Source organism: Microtus pennsylvanicus, chromosome 1 (assembly GCF_037038515.1).
Source record: "Microtus pennsylvanicus isolate mMicPen1 chromosome 1, mMicPen1.hap1, whole genome shotgun sequence".
Taxonomy (NCBI): domain Eukaryota; kingdom Metazoa; phylum Chordata; class Mammalia; order Rodentia; family Cricetidae; genus Microtus; species Microtus pennsylvanicus.
In genome coordinates this window covers 186,443,215-186,459,335 of record NC_134579.1, presented here as the reverse complement: position 1 = coordinate 186,459,335, position 16,121 = coordinate 186,443,215, and the positions used below count along the sequence as shown (strand labels likewise).

General features: G+C 41.4%; 1 protein-coding gene across 4 annotated transcripts in view; it reads left to right on the top strand.

Annotated features, from left to right (window-relative positions):
- Arhgap18 (Rho GTPase activating protein 18) overlaps window positions 1-16,121 on the top strand; it is a 210,875-nt gene that overhangs the window by 133,834 nt on the left and 60,920 nt on the right. For 3 of the 4 annotated variants that reach the window (XM_075946884.1, XM_075946895.1, XM_075946915.1), the window contains exon 2: window positions 12,588-12,790. In XM_075946884.1, the coding sequence (XP_075802999.1) occupies window positions 12,588-12,790 (203 nt within the window). Of the gene's footprint in view, window positions 1-2,128; window positions 2,220-12,587; window positions 12,791-16,121 lie in introns of those variants that run through there. The other variant, XM_075946904.1, reaches the window with a different exon arrangement.

Below are 16,121 nucleotides of genomic sequence, written 5' to 3'. Positions count from 1 at the left end.
GTGATGCTGCAGGAAGGGCCTGTGAACAGGCCATAACTTAAGAGAAATAATCATGCTAGCTGAGCAATGGCTTCAGAATTATCTCAGAAGGAAAGGGTTTAAGATGATTGCCCTCTGAGTTGGGGCTTTTAGGGTGGGAAGGGAGGGAAAGGAATGAGCTAAGCCTGTGAAAGTACGTCGTTATGTTTAGAAAGGCAAGGAAAAGGCTCTTGGCTCTTCATTAGGGTCTAAAGGTGTCAAAGCATAGGCTTGGCCTTGCCCTTACAGAAAAGGAAAAAGAAGGACTCCAAGAGGATCAGAGGGGTGGGCCTTGTAGCTTGATTGACAGCAAGTGGAGACAGGAGGAAGACTCGATAAGAGCCAGGCCAATGAGATTTGAGTGTTTCTCTAGTCCTGTGGGAAGGATTTCTGAAAGTGGTTGTGCTAGCTCTTGTAATTTGTTATAAGCTAACAGCATAGATAGCAGTCTTTTTTATTCTTCCTAAGACACAGGCAATCATGTAGTTCTGGCAGGTCCTTCCCCTATCATCTTCTCTACCCCCGGCCTGTTATGACTAGCATGATTCTGTATCCAGTTACTAACCACAATGAAGTCTGGTCTGGCTGTGCCTGGATTAAGGCTTCTAAACCTGCTAAAGGTGAAATTCCTATTCTATCTTAAGAGTATATTAGGTGGATCAGAATGATAGAAATGTCTTGCCAGGGGCTGGAGAGATGGCTCAGCGGTTAAGAGTATTGTCCTGAGTTCAATTCCCAGCAACCACATGGTGGCTCACAACCACCTGTAATGAGGTCTGGTGCCCTCTTCTGGCCTGCAGGCATACATACAGATAAAATATTGTATACATAATAAAAATAAATAAATAAATATTAAAAAATGTCTTGCCAGGTGAGGTCAAGGGTCACAGACATTTGCATTTAATGAAGGTAGACATCTTATCTAGTTAACATTTGTTTGAGCTAGATTTGAGATACATCAGACACAGAGAAAAGGGCATGAATCCAGATGGTGTCACGATAACCCCATCAGTCACATCAAAAAGGGGAGAATGCTTTCCTACGGAATGAGTATGGCTTCTAGTTGTTCCCTGACCTCCTAAAAGAAGTCCAGAAGTCAGTGTGGGAGGGATAGAGTACATCTGGGTAAAGAGAAAAGGCAGATGGGAAGAAGGTTCCATAGACAAAGGGTGGAACTAAAGGCAGGAGAGGAGTTGGGATGGGAAAGGCAGAGGCTTACCACATGAATGGTTGGGTGGCTGGTGACCCAGAGAGGGGAGTTAGGCTCTAGGTTGAGCAGGAACTTGGATGCATCCAAAGGGGAATCCTCAAGATTTTCATTTGGGGCTGGGTTTAAGGAAGGCAAGCTACTGTTAGAGGAGATCTAGAAAGAATTTACCGCATCTTTCCTACAAGGGATAGTCCTATGACAAGTTCATGAAGACCTGAATATAGGAATCTTGGAGTTCTTTCTTTAACAATGTCAGAGATATAGAATGATATTGTGAGTCAACATGACATTAAGGGGCCAGTAAATTGTCTTCTGAGAGTCTACAAAGGTCACATATTACTGCAAAAGAAGAGAAGCCACTTATGAGATTTTAAACCCAGAATTTACACTAATTTTGAAGAGTACATCTCAGGGATGAGTTAGAGTAAATGAAGAATGTACAACCCATGGAGGGTCATTAAGGGGCAACATCCATTCAGAATGTTTCCTCTATGGGTGATGGACCACCCAATTGTCTGCAAGAGTCCTGAAGCAAACGTTCTTAGGCACACCCCAAGAATAAAGGTGAAGTGGCTCATGAAATTGGAACCCAGTTTTGCTTTAGAGTCCCTTCCATTGTTGGGACCAATAAATCAGTTGACCAGGTTGAACCTGTCCTCAGAAGGGAACTCATAGACTAAACTTGGCTCTAGGCTTGCCATGACGTAAAAGTGTGACTCACTGTCAGAAAGAAGTGAAAGTCTGGTCACTGAGTCTCTCAGGTTAGGATCAGGAAGTGTGTCTGGGAGAGGCCATGGTCACATGCAAACAGCGGCCATGCACACTGAACTACAGATGCCAGGAAAGAAGATTTAACTCAGTGGGCACCAGCCATCCACTTCTTGGTCTCTCCAACTCCTGAGAGAAGAAAGAGAAATGAGAGGAATGGGAGACGTGGGGCTCCTTGAGAAGGAATTAGACATTAACATGCTTCCATGACAATTTACCAGAGGTAAGGGGGAGGGGATTCATCAAATAAGAAAAGCAGCACCCACCTGATGCTACAGACGATAGCAGTCTGTCCTCCTTTAGCCCCTACCTTCAAGTTCTATCAGAGTTGCTTTGTTTGGGTCCCTTTAGTTGTGAACAAGATGTAAGTAAGGCTTTTGCTAAAAGGACAAAAAGGGACTTTTTAGTTTGGACCCTACAGGATAAAGGGTGGCCCAGAGTCCCAGACCAGGCGGGTCTTTGAGTCACACTAGAGAGAAGCCCTGGCCAGAGACCGTTGGTTTTTCACAGATCATTTGGTTGATACGAAGCAGAGTCAACAGCAGAGGCAGCAGTACTGACTGGGTAGATGAACTTGATAGTGAGATGGCAATAGGGCAGCTGTGCTAGACTGAATGAGAATGGCCCCCATAGGCTTGTATATTTGGATTAGTAGTGGGGAGGATTAGGGCTTGTGGCCTTGTTGAAGAAGACATTGTCACTAGGGGGTAAGATGTGAGGTTTCTGTAGTACACACCATTCCCAAGTTAATTCTCTTTCTGCCTCATGTTTATGGATAAGAGTAAGGTTTCCACTACTGTTCCTGAACCATACCTACCTGCCTGTGGCCATGCTCCCCACCACGATGGCTTTGCCCCCATTAAGGGCATACTCCTGTAAGTTGCCTTGGCCATGACATCTCTTCACAGTAATAGAAACGTAGCTAAGACAGTAGACGACCTTGCCAGATGTGGGAAGAGGCAGCACAGAGGGAAACAGGTGGACTGCAGAGAGTAAAGCTTTCCCCCAGGGCCTTCTTTGATTTGGATGCTGCTGGAATGTATCGTCCACATTCAAGGCATGATTCCCCATGGAAAATAACCTGATCAAGAAGAGCCTTTCAGTTGTGCCCAGTGGCTTATCTATTAGGTGATTATGTATCCAGTCAACTTAGATGGACCATCACAATGACAATAACAGCCATTTAAGGATGTTAAATATAGACAATTTTATCAAGAAATGTGGTCTAGCTATGTGCACCATAAGCTCAGGAAACTGCAGCTCTTGAGACAGAACCAAGGTCTTTTTTTGTGAGTCTCTTTGGTATAATAAAACTGATCCCCGAAAAAGAAATGATTTTGTTAATCCAAGTTTTCCCATCCTTTGCTGAGTTAACTTGGAGAAAGATTTAGTCCCCAGAACTTATTACCGCATCTAGAAAAGGATGAGAATGTTTTAAAATCTGTTATAATACTATCTTTATGCTTCAATAAGTGTGATTTTATATAAAATATATGTAACTATTATGATTAATAACAATATCGTGGTCTGAGTTGCAACATTTTGCTCTGATTAGGCTAAGATACAAAAATAAACATGACTCTTCTGTTTTATGTTCCCTACTCTGGTTACTTCTTGTTTAGAAATAAAGGTAAGGCAGAAAGAAAGTTTCAAAATGGCTCAGTGAGCGAATGTACGTGCTAATAAGTCTACTGGCCTGAGTTCATCTCCCATCCTCCAACTCATAGGAACAGAAGTAACTCCCCCAAATAATCCTCTGACCTCCATACATAGGCCATGCTACCCCCCCTCCCCCGCACTAATGATGATGATAGTAAAAGTAGTAAACAGGGTAAGAAATATGATGGCAGATGTAGTCATTTTTTCATATTTAGAAGGAATTTTTTAAGAAAATATACAAAACTATGGACTATTATCCAAGGACTTCAAGAAAACAAAGGTCACAAATCTTTTGCCTCTGAAAGAGACAGAGTAAACAGTCAGAATTGAAGCACTGCATGTAGCCCTGAAGACATGAGAGATTCTCTCCATGTCCTTCCGAAGGTCCTCTGACAATCACTGACAATGGACAGATTGGCATGAAAAAGGGTGTGTGCATGTGTTTAATGTGGTTGTGTGCATCAGAGGCTTTAATATGTGCAACTTAGAGAAGGTTGTATGAATGAAACTAAATACTCTCTAATAGGGGAGAAAGAAATAGAGCCAGAGATGTAGGCAGAGTTTTCCTGTCCTAACTGCCTGCTCCCAAATAATTGGCTCAGAGACTTAATATAAGTTATAAAAGCTTGGCCAATAGCTCAGGCTTGTTAATAACTAGCTCTTACAACTTAGCCTATTTCTATTAACCTATATGCTGTCCCGAAGCTCATGGCTTTTACCTCTATCCCATTTTGTGTGTCCAACTCACTTTCTGTTTTGTGTCTCCTTTTTGCCTCTGTCCCTCCTCTTCCCATCATTTTCAGTTTGGTTTTCCCACCTAACCATCCTGTTCAGTTATTGGCCAGTCAACTTGTTTATTAAACCAATCATATCGACATACATTCACACCGTGTACAGAAGAATTATTCTACAGCACAGAGAATCATTGACACCTTCAGGGGATACTAAATGATTTTTAGTAGAAATAAATGAGCAGCCCCAAAGGGAAACCACAAATTGGGACCAAGTTGCTCTCAGCTCTAGGGATGGCTACCCCCAGTTAAGGAAGCAAGCTGTCAATGTAAAATGTGATCTTACACACACAAAGTTTCTCTAGAAATCCTGCAAATTGCATCATCGTAGGAATTGATGGAGAGCCCATCTGGATATAGTGAAGGTTGTTGGTACGTTTTCCTCTCCAATGGTTAATGTTTCCTGGTTACTTGGTGAGGTTCCTAGGGAGTATGCTTAAAGAGATCGTATTTCATTGAGAAGATGTTTACTCTGTCAGGGGAGAGAATGTGAGAAAGTCCTTGCATGCTTTGGGGCAGAAAAAAAGAAGAGAAAATTAGACAGCCTTTGCTTCAGAGGAAGGTCCTAAGGCTTTCCACTTTCTTTTAATTCAAAAACATGCCTGAACCATACTTTGAAGTATTGTTTTCTAAGCCTTAAGGAGGTAGAGTGCAAAAAATAAAAATGGGACCAGATTACTAAATATGCATTCCAGTTCACATCCTATAGTTACAAATACTTCTGCCTTCGGGTGACTTTAGAAAGAGACCAGGGATGACCAAGGGGCACAGAGGTAAATATATATTGTCAAACTCCATGTCGAGAAAGAGGCTCACCCTTTATCAGGGATGGATATGAGTGAATGATTAAGGACATTGGCAAGGTGGGGCTTTTGAAATGATATATTTGTTTTTTGTCATTATCATATCAATATGAAGATATTATTGGAATACATCCCCGTTTTTTATGAAAGCCTGTAAAACTAAATGAAAACAAACAAAGAAGTAGGTCAAGAGGCACTAGGAAAACATTCCTGCTTCTCTCAGGAGGGATTTCTGGAATATTGCCTGCAGAATAATATGTCCCCTTGTCAGATCCATTAGGGGTGTACTTGAGAAGTGGAAGAGCGGTGGTTTTCAAGGCGTGGTTGGAGACATGGGGAATCTAAGAATCCTTTCAGAGGACTCACAATCTAAACCATTTTCATAGTGTCACTAGGATTCCATTTGTTTCTTTGGTTCTCATTCTGTTGTGATCACATAGTGGGGGGACTCAGGACATGGGGTACAGATATATCTAGGGATAGACCCGCCCCAGCAGATGTGAACATCCAGATGCCTCGGTGAAGCTAGACATTTCAGGCTATTCCATAAACATAGGACAGTGATGTTCATCTCAATCTTTTTAAACTTTCTCTCTATTTTTTGTGTCTTTTGAGCCTTTCATATCATGCATCTCTATCCTATTCATTTCCCAATCCCTTCATGTCCACCCTCTGCCCTTGCAATGCCCCCCCCAAAAAAAACAAACCAAAATAAAATTGAAGAAAAAAGAAAGAAGAAAATAGACAAAAGGAAAAAAAAATCTCATCATGGAACCTGCAGTGTGACACAGGGAATCACACAGTAAAGCCTTTTGTCAATATATCTTTACTTGCAAGTGTTCATTACAAAGTCATTGGTCTGGTTCCAGGCCTCTATTTTCTGCTACACTACCGATGCTGAGTTCTCACTGGGACTCCTCTTGGATATGCTGCTGTTGCCCTGTTTTGTGAAGATCCTCCTGCAGCCTTGGGTCTGCAGGACCGGCCCCTTCACATGTTCTTGTAGATCAGGGATGGGGTGGACGTTGGCGTGGGTCATCTCATAACCCTGGTTCTGGGCCTGAGTAGTTGCAGGGTTGGTCAGCCTGCCAGCTATCCCCTGTCCTCAGCTCTCCAACATTGCTCACCCCTGGCAGCAATAAGCAAGGGGAGGGGCCATTTCTCCTACTTCCATGTCCTCATGTTTTGATCTCCCACACTTGGCCCATCAGGTCCAGCTCTACTGTGTTGCCCAAGAGAGGTGCAGGGCCCACTTTCCCGAGTGCTGCAGCTGCTAAGAGCCAGGGTAGCTCCCTTGCCCACCATAGGTGGCAGGGGCAAGGTGGAGGGCATCTTTCCCATGCTCTCCCCACCACATAATTCATAAGGGGGAAGTGTGATTGGCTATCTCACTCTCACAGCCTTAGGTCAAGCTCACCAGTTCCTCTGCCAACAGGGTCAGTTCTGTGCTGCCACTGAGAGGATCAGAGCCTGCTTTCCTGAGTGTTTCAGCTGTTAAGGGATGGGGGGAGGGTCGCCTCCTTCATCTGTTGCAGGCAGCAAGGGACTTGGGAGTAAAGGGGGACATCTGTCTCTCACCACATCACCACATAACAGAGGAGTAGTGCGGACAGCTCTCTTGTGCTCAGAACTTCAGGGCTGCCCGACCCACACCTCCTCCAGCAGGGCCAGTTCTACCGTGCTGTCCAGAGGAGCTGTAGGGTCTGTTCTCCTCAAGTGTTGCAGCTGGTAAAGGGGCAAGACACTGGACTCATTCTACCGAGTGCTGCAGTTGATAAGGGGTTGAGTTAGGTTCCTTAACCTGCTGCAAGTGGTGAGCGGTGTGGTGAGGAGGGTACCTTTCCCTCACCTATGCCACATGTTGTCCAAGAGGGCCATGACCTTCTGTCTCATTCTCACACCCTCAGGGACAGTTCTCTCATGCCCAAGTGAATAGGGTCAGCTCTATTGTGCTGCCCAGATGAGGTGCAAGATCCTCTCACCTTAAATTCTTCAGCCAGTGAGGGGCAGGACCAGTTCTCCCTAGCATGGCAGACAGTGAGGGGTAGGGCTGACTCTGTGCAGCTCTATTCTTTCTGCCTTTTGTGGCATCAGGAGCTACGATCACTAACAGAGACCAAGGCTGCATCAGAGTCATGAACTCATACATGAGCCCCAGCAGTTACCCAGGCCCTGATATCACTGTGGCTCTGAGTGGCAATCAAGCCATCCACCTCAACCCACTCCTCACCTTTTTGCCTCTTCAGATACGCCTCTGTCCACAGGATAGGAACCATTCTGTGTCTCTCTCCCATGCCACACCATATATTTGCTCTTCATGGTAGTGCCCTTCTGCATGGCACCTTGCAGTGCCAGGCAGTGGGCCAGTATTCTGGGCACAGTGCCCTAGGTTCCGGTGTGGGTCTCCTTGTCTCACTTAGACCCTCATTGTGCTGGGCAGAACCATGCTTCCTCATCAAAGACATAATAGTGCCCAGAGGTGTTGGGCAGGCTCCAATTTGGTGCAAAGATGTTGCTGGAGTCCTCTCCTGGGCAAGGCTACAAAGCCCAGACTGTGATCTCTTGGGTTCTGCCTGCCCCAGCCACATGGCATAGGACAAAGGTCTATCATCTCAGTTTTTGTTCATTTGTTATTGGTTTGCCTGGAAGGATGTAGCGTTCTTCTTCTTCTCCTCTTCCTTCCTCCTCTCCTCCTCCTCCTCCTTTTCTCCTTCTTCCAAAAACTTATATTCTTTGTAAATGAATTATATTTATTTTTTCACTTTTAATACCTCATGTAATAACAATAGATAAAACATACACAAGGGAAAGCTTTCTGGTTATTCTTAAAGCCTTTTTGCCTATGTAAAGGGGTCTCTGTCATCCTAGTTTGAGAATTGGACTAGAGGATAAGTGATTCCTCTGAGTCTTAGAAGAGAGCACAAGTAGCCTTATTAAGACATAAAGGAGGGAATTGTATGCAGTTAGGAAGGACACCATGGCTATTACTTTCTTCTCATGACTAAGCATGAGACACTCTGGTAGGACTTCAGATTAAGGCTTTTGTTTGTTGCTGGTAGGAGGATCTCCTAGTTAACATATTTACCATGGAGTGACTTCCTGAGACCTCAGTGCTATTGGTAGCTTTCTATTAAAGGTAGGAAGATGAAGAAGTAGAGGTGAGTGACCTACCAAAGATCGCGGAGTAAGGCAGTGGGAGAATCATTTGGTGCTTGGGTGTCTACATCTCTGCTGGCTGAATTGACAGGAGGATGAGTCATTGATCAGTCTACTGTGGCATTACCAATGACAGCCTTACCTTCCTGTAGAATACAAATTGTCCAATCATTTTTGCATTCTCTGTGACAAAAGAAATAACAACCTGTGTGTGGTGGCACATGTCCGGAATCTCAGCACTTGGGAGGCCAAAAAGGGTCGATGGCAAGTTGAAGGACAGTGTGGTCTTCAGAGTGAGTATAAGGCCAGTGGGGGCTATATAGGAAGACTCTGTATCTAAAAGAACAAAAACACAAGCAAAAATAGGCATTCCTAATACCTTGAAGAGTATAGATACATTTAAAATTTTCTGATCACGTGAAAAATTTAAGGCAAACTGAGATAAGTTATACCTGGGGAAAGTATAGTGTTGCAAGAGGAGGCTACTTGTTTTGTTCCTGGCTACTCAGCAGCTCAGACCCGAAATAATTACACAGAAACTGTATTAATTAAATCACTGATTGGCCCATTAGCTCTTAGCTAACTCTTATATGTTAATTTAACCCATTTCTAGTAATCTCTGTATTGCCACATGACTGTGGCTTACTGGGTAAAGTTCCCAGCATCTGTCTCCAGTGGGGCTACATGGTTTCTCCATGACTCCACCTCCTTTCTCCCAGCATTCAGTTTAGTTTTCCCTGCCTACCTCGATTCCCTGCACAGGGCCAAGACAGTTTCTTTATTAACCAATGATATTCACAGCATGCAGAGGGGAATCCCACATCAATACAGTAAAGGTTCAGTTACCTTTATAAGCATAGAAGACATGGTAGCAAGGGTGAAAAAGAACATTCCATGAAGACCCATAAGAGTCGGTGAAAGTAAATATTTCTTGGTGGTTTTGGTGGCCATGAGAAAAGGTCAAGGGCAATGTGTGTGTTAGAAAGAGCATGATGTATGCACAACAAGACTGGGAGCCACTGGCAGACAACTTCCCTGAGAGGACTATTTTCATTTTGGTTATTGCAGTTGTTGGAGATGAGTGAGTCAGGGCTGCTCGAAGCCTCACAGGGGCTGCTGGAGGGAAAGAAAGGACTTGAAGGGTTGTTTGACAGCAGGTCCTTGGGGCAGTTGGTAGCTGCCTGTGGTAGAGTCTTTGTTTCCTTGATTTCAGCACCACGTACCAGCTGAGGTCGTGTGGAGATGAATTCTCTTCCACTCGGCTTCATTACACCTAGCAGATGGTGCTTTATGATTGTGAACTCAATTTTAAGAATAAGTGTTAATAGAAAAGACACAGTCCTTAAAATAAAAAAAAAGAAAGAAAGAAATCGAGTAACTGGTCACTTATCAGGGCAGCTTTAAGATGGTTTTAGTCTCCCTGAAGGATCCCTCAAAAGATGTGAGACAGCATACTAGCTGGCCTCACCAGAAAGAAATGTTTGCATTAGAAGAAAAAAAACTAGATTGACAGAATTCAGCAAAGAGTGGTTTATTGCCAAACATTTGCTTATCCCATTCTCACCCTAATATTTAAAATAGAAAATCTGGTCCAACAATACTCACCAGTGATACAAAAGGAAAAGAAAAAGGAAAAGAATGGAAAAGGGCCATGATTCATGGATTTTCCAGTTATCACAAGGATTCAGCAGCCAAATCCTAGCAAAGTCACAGTATTGAGTCACTTCATCAGCTCTGAGGTATGAGATTGGTGCTATGTGCATGTTTGGAAGGCAGGGCTTGACAGAGAAGATACGTTTATGTAATAACGCTATAACTCAGTGCCCTCAAATTTTTCTGTACATGCTATCTTAATAAAAATTTACTGGAACTTACTTGCCAGAGCAAACACATTTCAGCAGGAGTGAAAGACTTAATGTTCTTCTGTTCAGGTGCACCACTTTCCTGTGTGCAGGTAATCTACATTATTTGGTATTATTAGTTATTATACTTCTCACAGTTCATAGGACTTATTGTGGTCTTCAACAGGGACCATAGAGCCAGAGATAGAAAACAAGAAAATGGCAGCCAATTTTATCATCTAATGAGAGAGAAAACAAAAGCAAAGCCGTGATTCCTGCAAAGTTGTCATGAAATAGACAACAACAAAAACGGGTGGGAAGCACAGTGAATCTGCTTTAGCTATCCAGACAGGCTGATTAAGGAGGTGGACCACACAGCTGAGTGAAGCTTCTGAACCTGGAAATGCAAACCTTCGTGAGAGGGCTGACATTTTATGAACAGTTTACAAATCAAGACTGAAAATCCTACAGGGACAGCAAGACTCCACATTGATAAATGGGGCCAGTCACCTGGCTTGGCGGTTGCATACCCAGTGACGTAAACAGGCTGAGTGGGCTAGAAGGGAGGAGGAGCCCTTGAGTTAAGGATGAAGGAGGCCGATGATAGACAATGGATGAAAGAGATTGTCAGGCATTCTCTCCACTTCCTCTTGCTAACCCTGTCCCTGAAGCCCACCCAGGATGATGGCAGGAAACCAGAGATATTGTTTGTGAGGTACGGCATCTCACTGTACAGCCCAAGGTGGCTTTGAATTTGCAATCCTGCTGGCTTAGTCTACTGAGGGTTGAGATGACTAGGGTAGGGTTCTATACCCTACTCCATGGGGATTTGTCAATGGTCCTTCTTTTTATTCTCACAATAATAACGTACTGAAGATCTAAGAACCAGCCTTAATGAATATAACTTGCCTGGTACCATATCACAGCCTGGTAGCACATCACAGCTAACGGCTTGGTTGTGCTCCCTTTTTTCACACGTTCTTTACCTTCATTTTTTTTTCCCCCCATAACAAACCATTTGGAATCCAACCAGATGGGCTTGTCAGAGTTTAGGAACCCGCTCCTTCACATAGTGTTAGGGTCTTACTCTTTGAAATATCAGAAAGACCAGTTTCAATATGAGACTATGACTCATGGAATACTAAAGAGTTTTATTTTATTATGCTTCTCTTTATTTTCAATATGTACAAGGAATAAAACCAGTCTAGCAAGTATTGCTTCTTAGTAGTTCTTGGGAGATAAAAAAGCATTTGAAATTAGAATAATAAAACTCTTCTACCAATTATTATCCCCACTCAAATTGTAGTCTTTAAGAAGAAAAGAATTTTATATAAAGCGAAGACTCCAGAGATGAAAATGTACCTTTTTGAGGTACTTAAGGGTTGTTTTCTTTCTATCTGTAAATTACAAGGATAAAAATTTCTATTTTACATAGTTTTTTATTGCAAATTATCATAATTCCATTTCAGAAGTAGGTGGGATGTGGGTATCATGAAAACTAGTTTACTTGAATTCATAAAAATCTCACTGAAGGGCCAATAAGGCAGTCAGTAGGTAAAGACACTTGTTGACAAGCCTGGTGATCAGAGTTCAATCCCTGGGACCTACGGCATGGAAAGATAGAACTGATTTTCCCAAACTGTCCTTTGACCTCCTCATACTCTCCGTGACTCATGAACCCTCTCCTGCCCAATAAAGAAATGTAAGGGAAACAAGTCGCATACCAATTTATCTTTTGTTCATAAATGGCAAGAGACAATTTTAATTTGTTCAGAATTTCCAATTAAATGAGTATTTAGCCATGTTAGAAATTATTTACAAGTCATGAGTCCATTTATAGTTTTAAAAGTACTTTCTTCAGTAGATTAGGACAGAAAATTTTGTAAGTCAACTTCTATATATTTCAACACCAAAAATGAGATAGAAATTGAAATTAACCCTTTATTTTCTGGAGGCAGTGATTGCTATAAGTTGATTGAGTTTGAATATACATGTAATGGCTAAAAATTATGCATTATATAAAATGTGTTCCTAATTTATTTGTGAATAGCCAATAACTTAGCCTCACTTCATTACTTTCTAAATATAAAATTTTAGATTTAAATAAATCTAAGTGAAAGTGTAAGTTAGTAGTTGCTCCTGGTTCTTTGTTCTTCTTTTCTGTAGAGCCTGAAATTTAGATGAATCATCAGACTGCTTCCCCTTTGGTGCCGCTGACCATAAGTTAGCAAAGCAAGGGTGAACTTTAGTTCCCAGACTTCCCACCTTGGTGTTGTGATATTTTGGAAATAGTACTCATTTCTCATGCTGCAATAAACCATATTTTGTTCTGTATTTATAGTCGCAGATATGGCCAGTACACCATGAACCAAGAAAGCTCCACCAAAGTTAAAGAGAGGCTTCTATTTGATCGATCGGGTTCCCAGGACTCTTTGGATGAAGTATTGTCAATGGAGGACTATTGGACGGAACTAGAAAATATCAAGAAGTCTCATGAAAATCGCCAGGAAGGTCAAGAGGCCGTTGTTGTCAAAGAACCTGATGGTAATGACTAAGTGAATAAAACTCATGTGTATTAGTAGAAAATGGATGTCCAGAGAGGAAGAGAACAGACCCCAAGTAGTTGCCTTTGAACTTGAAGGTTACTAAGCTGCAGCAGATTTAAGTCCAATTACCAGGTACAAGTGTTGTGAGCAAACTCAGTTTATAACAATGGCTAAGTCCATTCCATTAAAGATTCAGTGAGTTAGACTTGCTGTTTAAAATCATCCATGCTGACGTTAGTTACTTCCACAATATCCTAGCCTCATGGCTATTTGGTCTTCAGGAAGTGTGGATGGTGATGGCAGGCTCTTTACGTTGCACTGATTCTGTTTTTCTATTTGTTAAGTAGCTGGATTTGTTAGAACTATGTTGGTTTGCAGTCTGTTTTCTTCTAACTGAGACTTAGCTGGTGTAGCTCTTTCTGCTTTAAGGAAGAACAAATAAGTTCATTCTCCTTTTTCATATATGGTCATCCTTTCAGCGTTTGAGGTTATTTCTCTGGTTTCTAGCCAATAAATTTGCACATTGCAGATGTGCATAAGACACCCGTGAGGTTTTGAGACATCAGGTAGACCTGGTTCTGTATCACTCAGCACAGTATCCAGATTGAAAACAGCACAGTTTGCTTTGCCGATGGCAGGGTGCAGATTTGGATGCTGGAAGATAGCATTAGCATTTTCCGCTCCTTAGTTGCTTCTTTCTAGAATTTAACATATAGGTTTTGCTCACATTTCTTCCCAATGGTATTTTATATATAATTCATTCACTATTATACTTGATATTCTGGAGAAAACATGCAATACTTGACTTTTAAAATATTTTTTTCTTAAGTTTTTTACTAATTCCTTTAATACTTTAAAATTTTAAAAATTAAAATTAAGGACATCAGCATATTTGTGATGCCAGATTTTATCATCAAAACTGTGGCTTTCTTTCTATGCTCTCCATGAACTTGTATATATATGTTGGTGTATCAGTAGATATATAAATGCCAAAAGATAGTTATAATCAGTTCTGTGGTCCACTAGTACAGACATCTTTAACTTAGAGTCAATGAAGCAATGAATTAAAGTAACTCTATAAATAGGGTTTTCTCCTTTGCTACAATGTTGCTTTAAAAATAATTTACCAGTAGTAATCTGGGTCAGCTTCAGCACTCTTCTTACATAGGATCTCACTATGTAGCCCAGGATTACCTTGAACTTGTAATTCTCCTGCATCAGCCTTATAAGAGCTGGGGTCACGGGTATGTGTCACTGTACCAGGCTTGGATACTTTCCTTAGTTTAATATTTTTCAGATTGATAAAAGAAAATCATATCAGCCAATCTGATTTCTCATATATTTTTCTGCCATTCTTTTCAATACATTATAAGAAAAACCTATCTTATTTGGAATAATTAATAAATATCATCTTCTAGTGTGTGTTTTAAGACAAAAGCAACTTGCCAGTTGCTCAGTAGGAAACACACATTTAAGTCTTATGTGTAGAAATGTACCTTTAGCTGTTTGAGAAATCTTCAAAGTTAAATTGAATTCATAGATGACGAAGAACAATGGGCATAATTATATATACTCATTTTTCTTGGGTATTATTATTATTACTGTTATTGACATGATCTCACTATGCAGCCCTGGTTGTCTTGGAACTCACTATATAGACCAAGCTGGTCCTCCACTCATGGAGATCTGACTGCCTCTGCCCCTTGTGCTGAGATTAAAGGAGTGAGCCACCATGCCTGCTTTTCTTAGGTTTTAAATAGTTTGTTTTTCTTCTATTTTTAATGTACTAACAGCTATAATCATCTTGTTTTCCTTGTCATAATAATGTCAAACCCCTCCCCCTCCCAGAACTCTGGGTTTATGCACCTGTGGTGTGTTTTATCTACTTAGCAGTAATGACAATGACTGGCTGTTTTTCTCCTGGCCCGGGCTTTTGACACTTGATTTCTACACTCAAGGAGCTGCTCTGGTGTAGAAAGACAGAAATCATTCTCTAGTGCTACAGATGATAATATTTGCAAAGGGTCCTGACCTTTCAGTCTTGAAGTAGCTCTGGTGATCCTCATTTAGTTTACATAGGAAAAGGCAGAATTAACTTGAGGCTGCCTTGTTCAAAATGACATGGCTGTCAAGCTTCTGGAATGGACTACAGACTCTTCTGTGTCTTTTGCGACCTGCTATTACTTTTTTATTTCTCTCTATAAACATGGTGCTTGGAGTGACTCTAGACTGGTTTTCCATCTGTTTTTCTACAAGCTTCATTAGGCCTTAAAATACAGCATCCCTTCGTATCTAGGAATGATTGGTTCCAGGACCTCCAGAGCCCCAGAAATCCACAGATATGTGTCTTTTTATAAAGACACAGAATTTGTGTAAACCTATTTACATACTCCTGTATACTTTAAATCAGTTCCGTGTTTTTCATAGTATGTGCTAACATCCTAAAGTACATTATATAGGTGTGATATTGTGTTTAGGGAATGACAATAATTGAAATGTCTTCTTTAGTCAGGCCAGGTAGGGCTTGCAGGTGTCTGCTGTAGGAGACCAAAAATTTAGAGCCTGCCTGAGCTATGTAGTGAGACAGTGTCTAAAGAAAAACAAACGACCCACCCAACAAGAAAAATAAACAAATAAAACACACACAAAAAAAGGAAAAAATAGTTCGTACCCATGTTCAGTTCGGACACATTTACGTTTAGTCATATATTCAATCTAGTTCCGATGCAGAGACCACAGATGTGGAAGGAACTATATTTAAGTTATAGCAGAATTTTTACTTTCCGTGTTCTCAATCAATTATCTAGTTAGTTTTCATACAAGCTCTTTTGTTATTGTTGTTGAAAGAAATGTGCTTTAAAAAAATTCTCTTATATCTCCATTATCTCATTTGAGAAAAAAATTGGAAAAATTATTTTGAAATTGAATAGTTCCCCCATGCCCTGATATTTTTTCTTTTTACTAACTTGCCATATGCCTCACCAGCGACATAGAACCGAGAGAACAAACCCTTTTAGAGATTAATGTTGGACTCCAACATTAATTTAAGCCTTGAATTTAAGCCAAGAAACTAGATCTGCCTGTATGCTCTCAGCACCAACTTCTTGCGCCGCCCGCTGGAGGAGGTTATCTCTTTATGGCTCGCTAGCCTCTAGAAGGAGGGCAGTACCGCCCTCCTTAGTTAATATGCAGGAAGTTGTGGAGGTTAATTACATGTGAAGCAATTTAAAAAATTTTAATTAAGTATATATGAAATTGACCCAAAATTTGCTATCACTATGGCCAGAGTAGATGGCAGTTGTCCAAGTTTCAGATAATGATTCTCAACA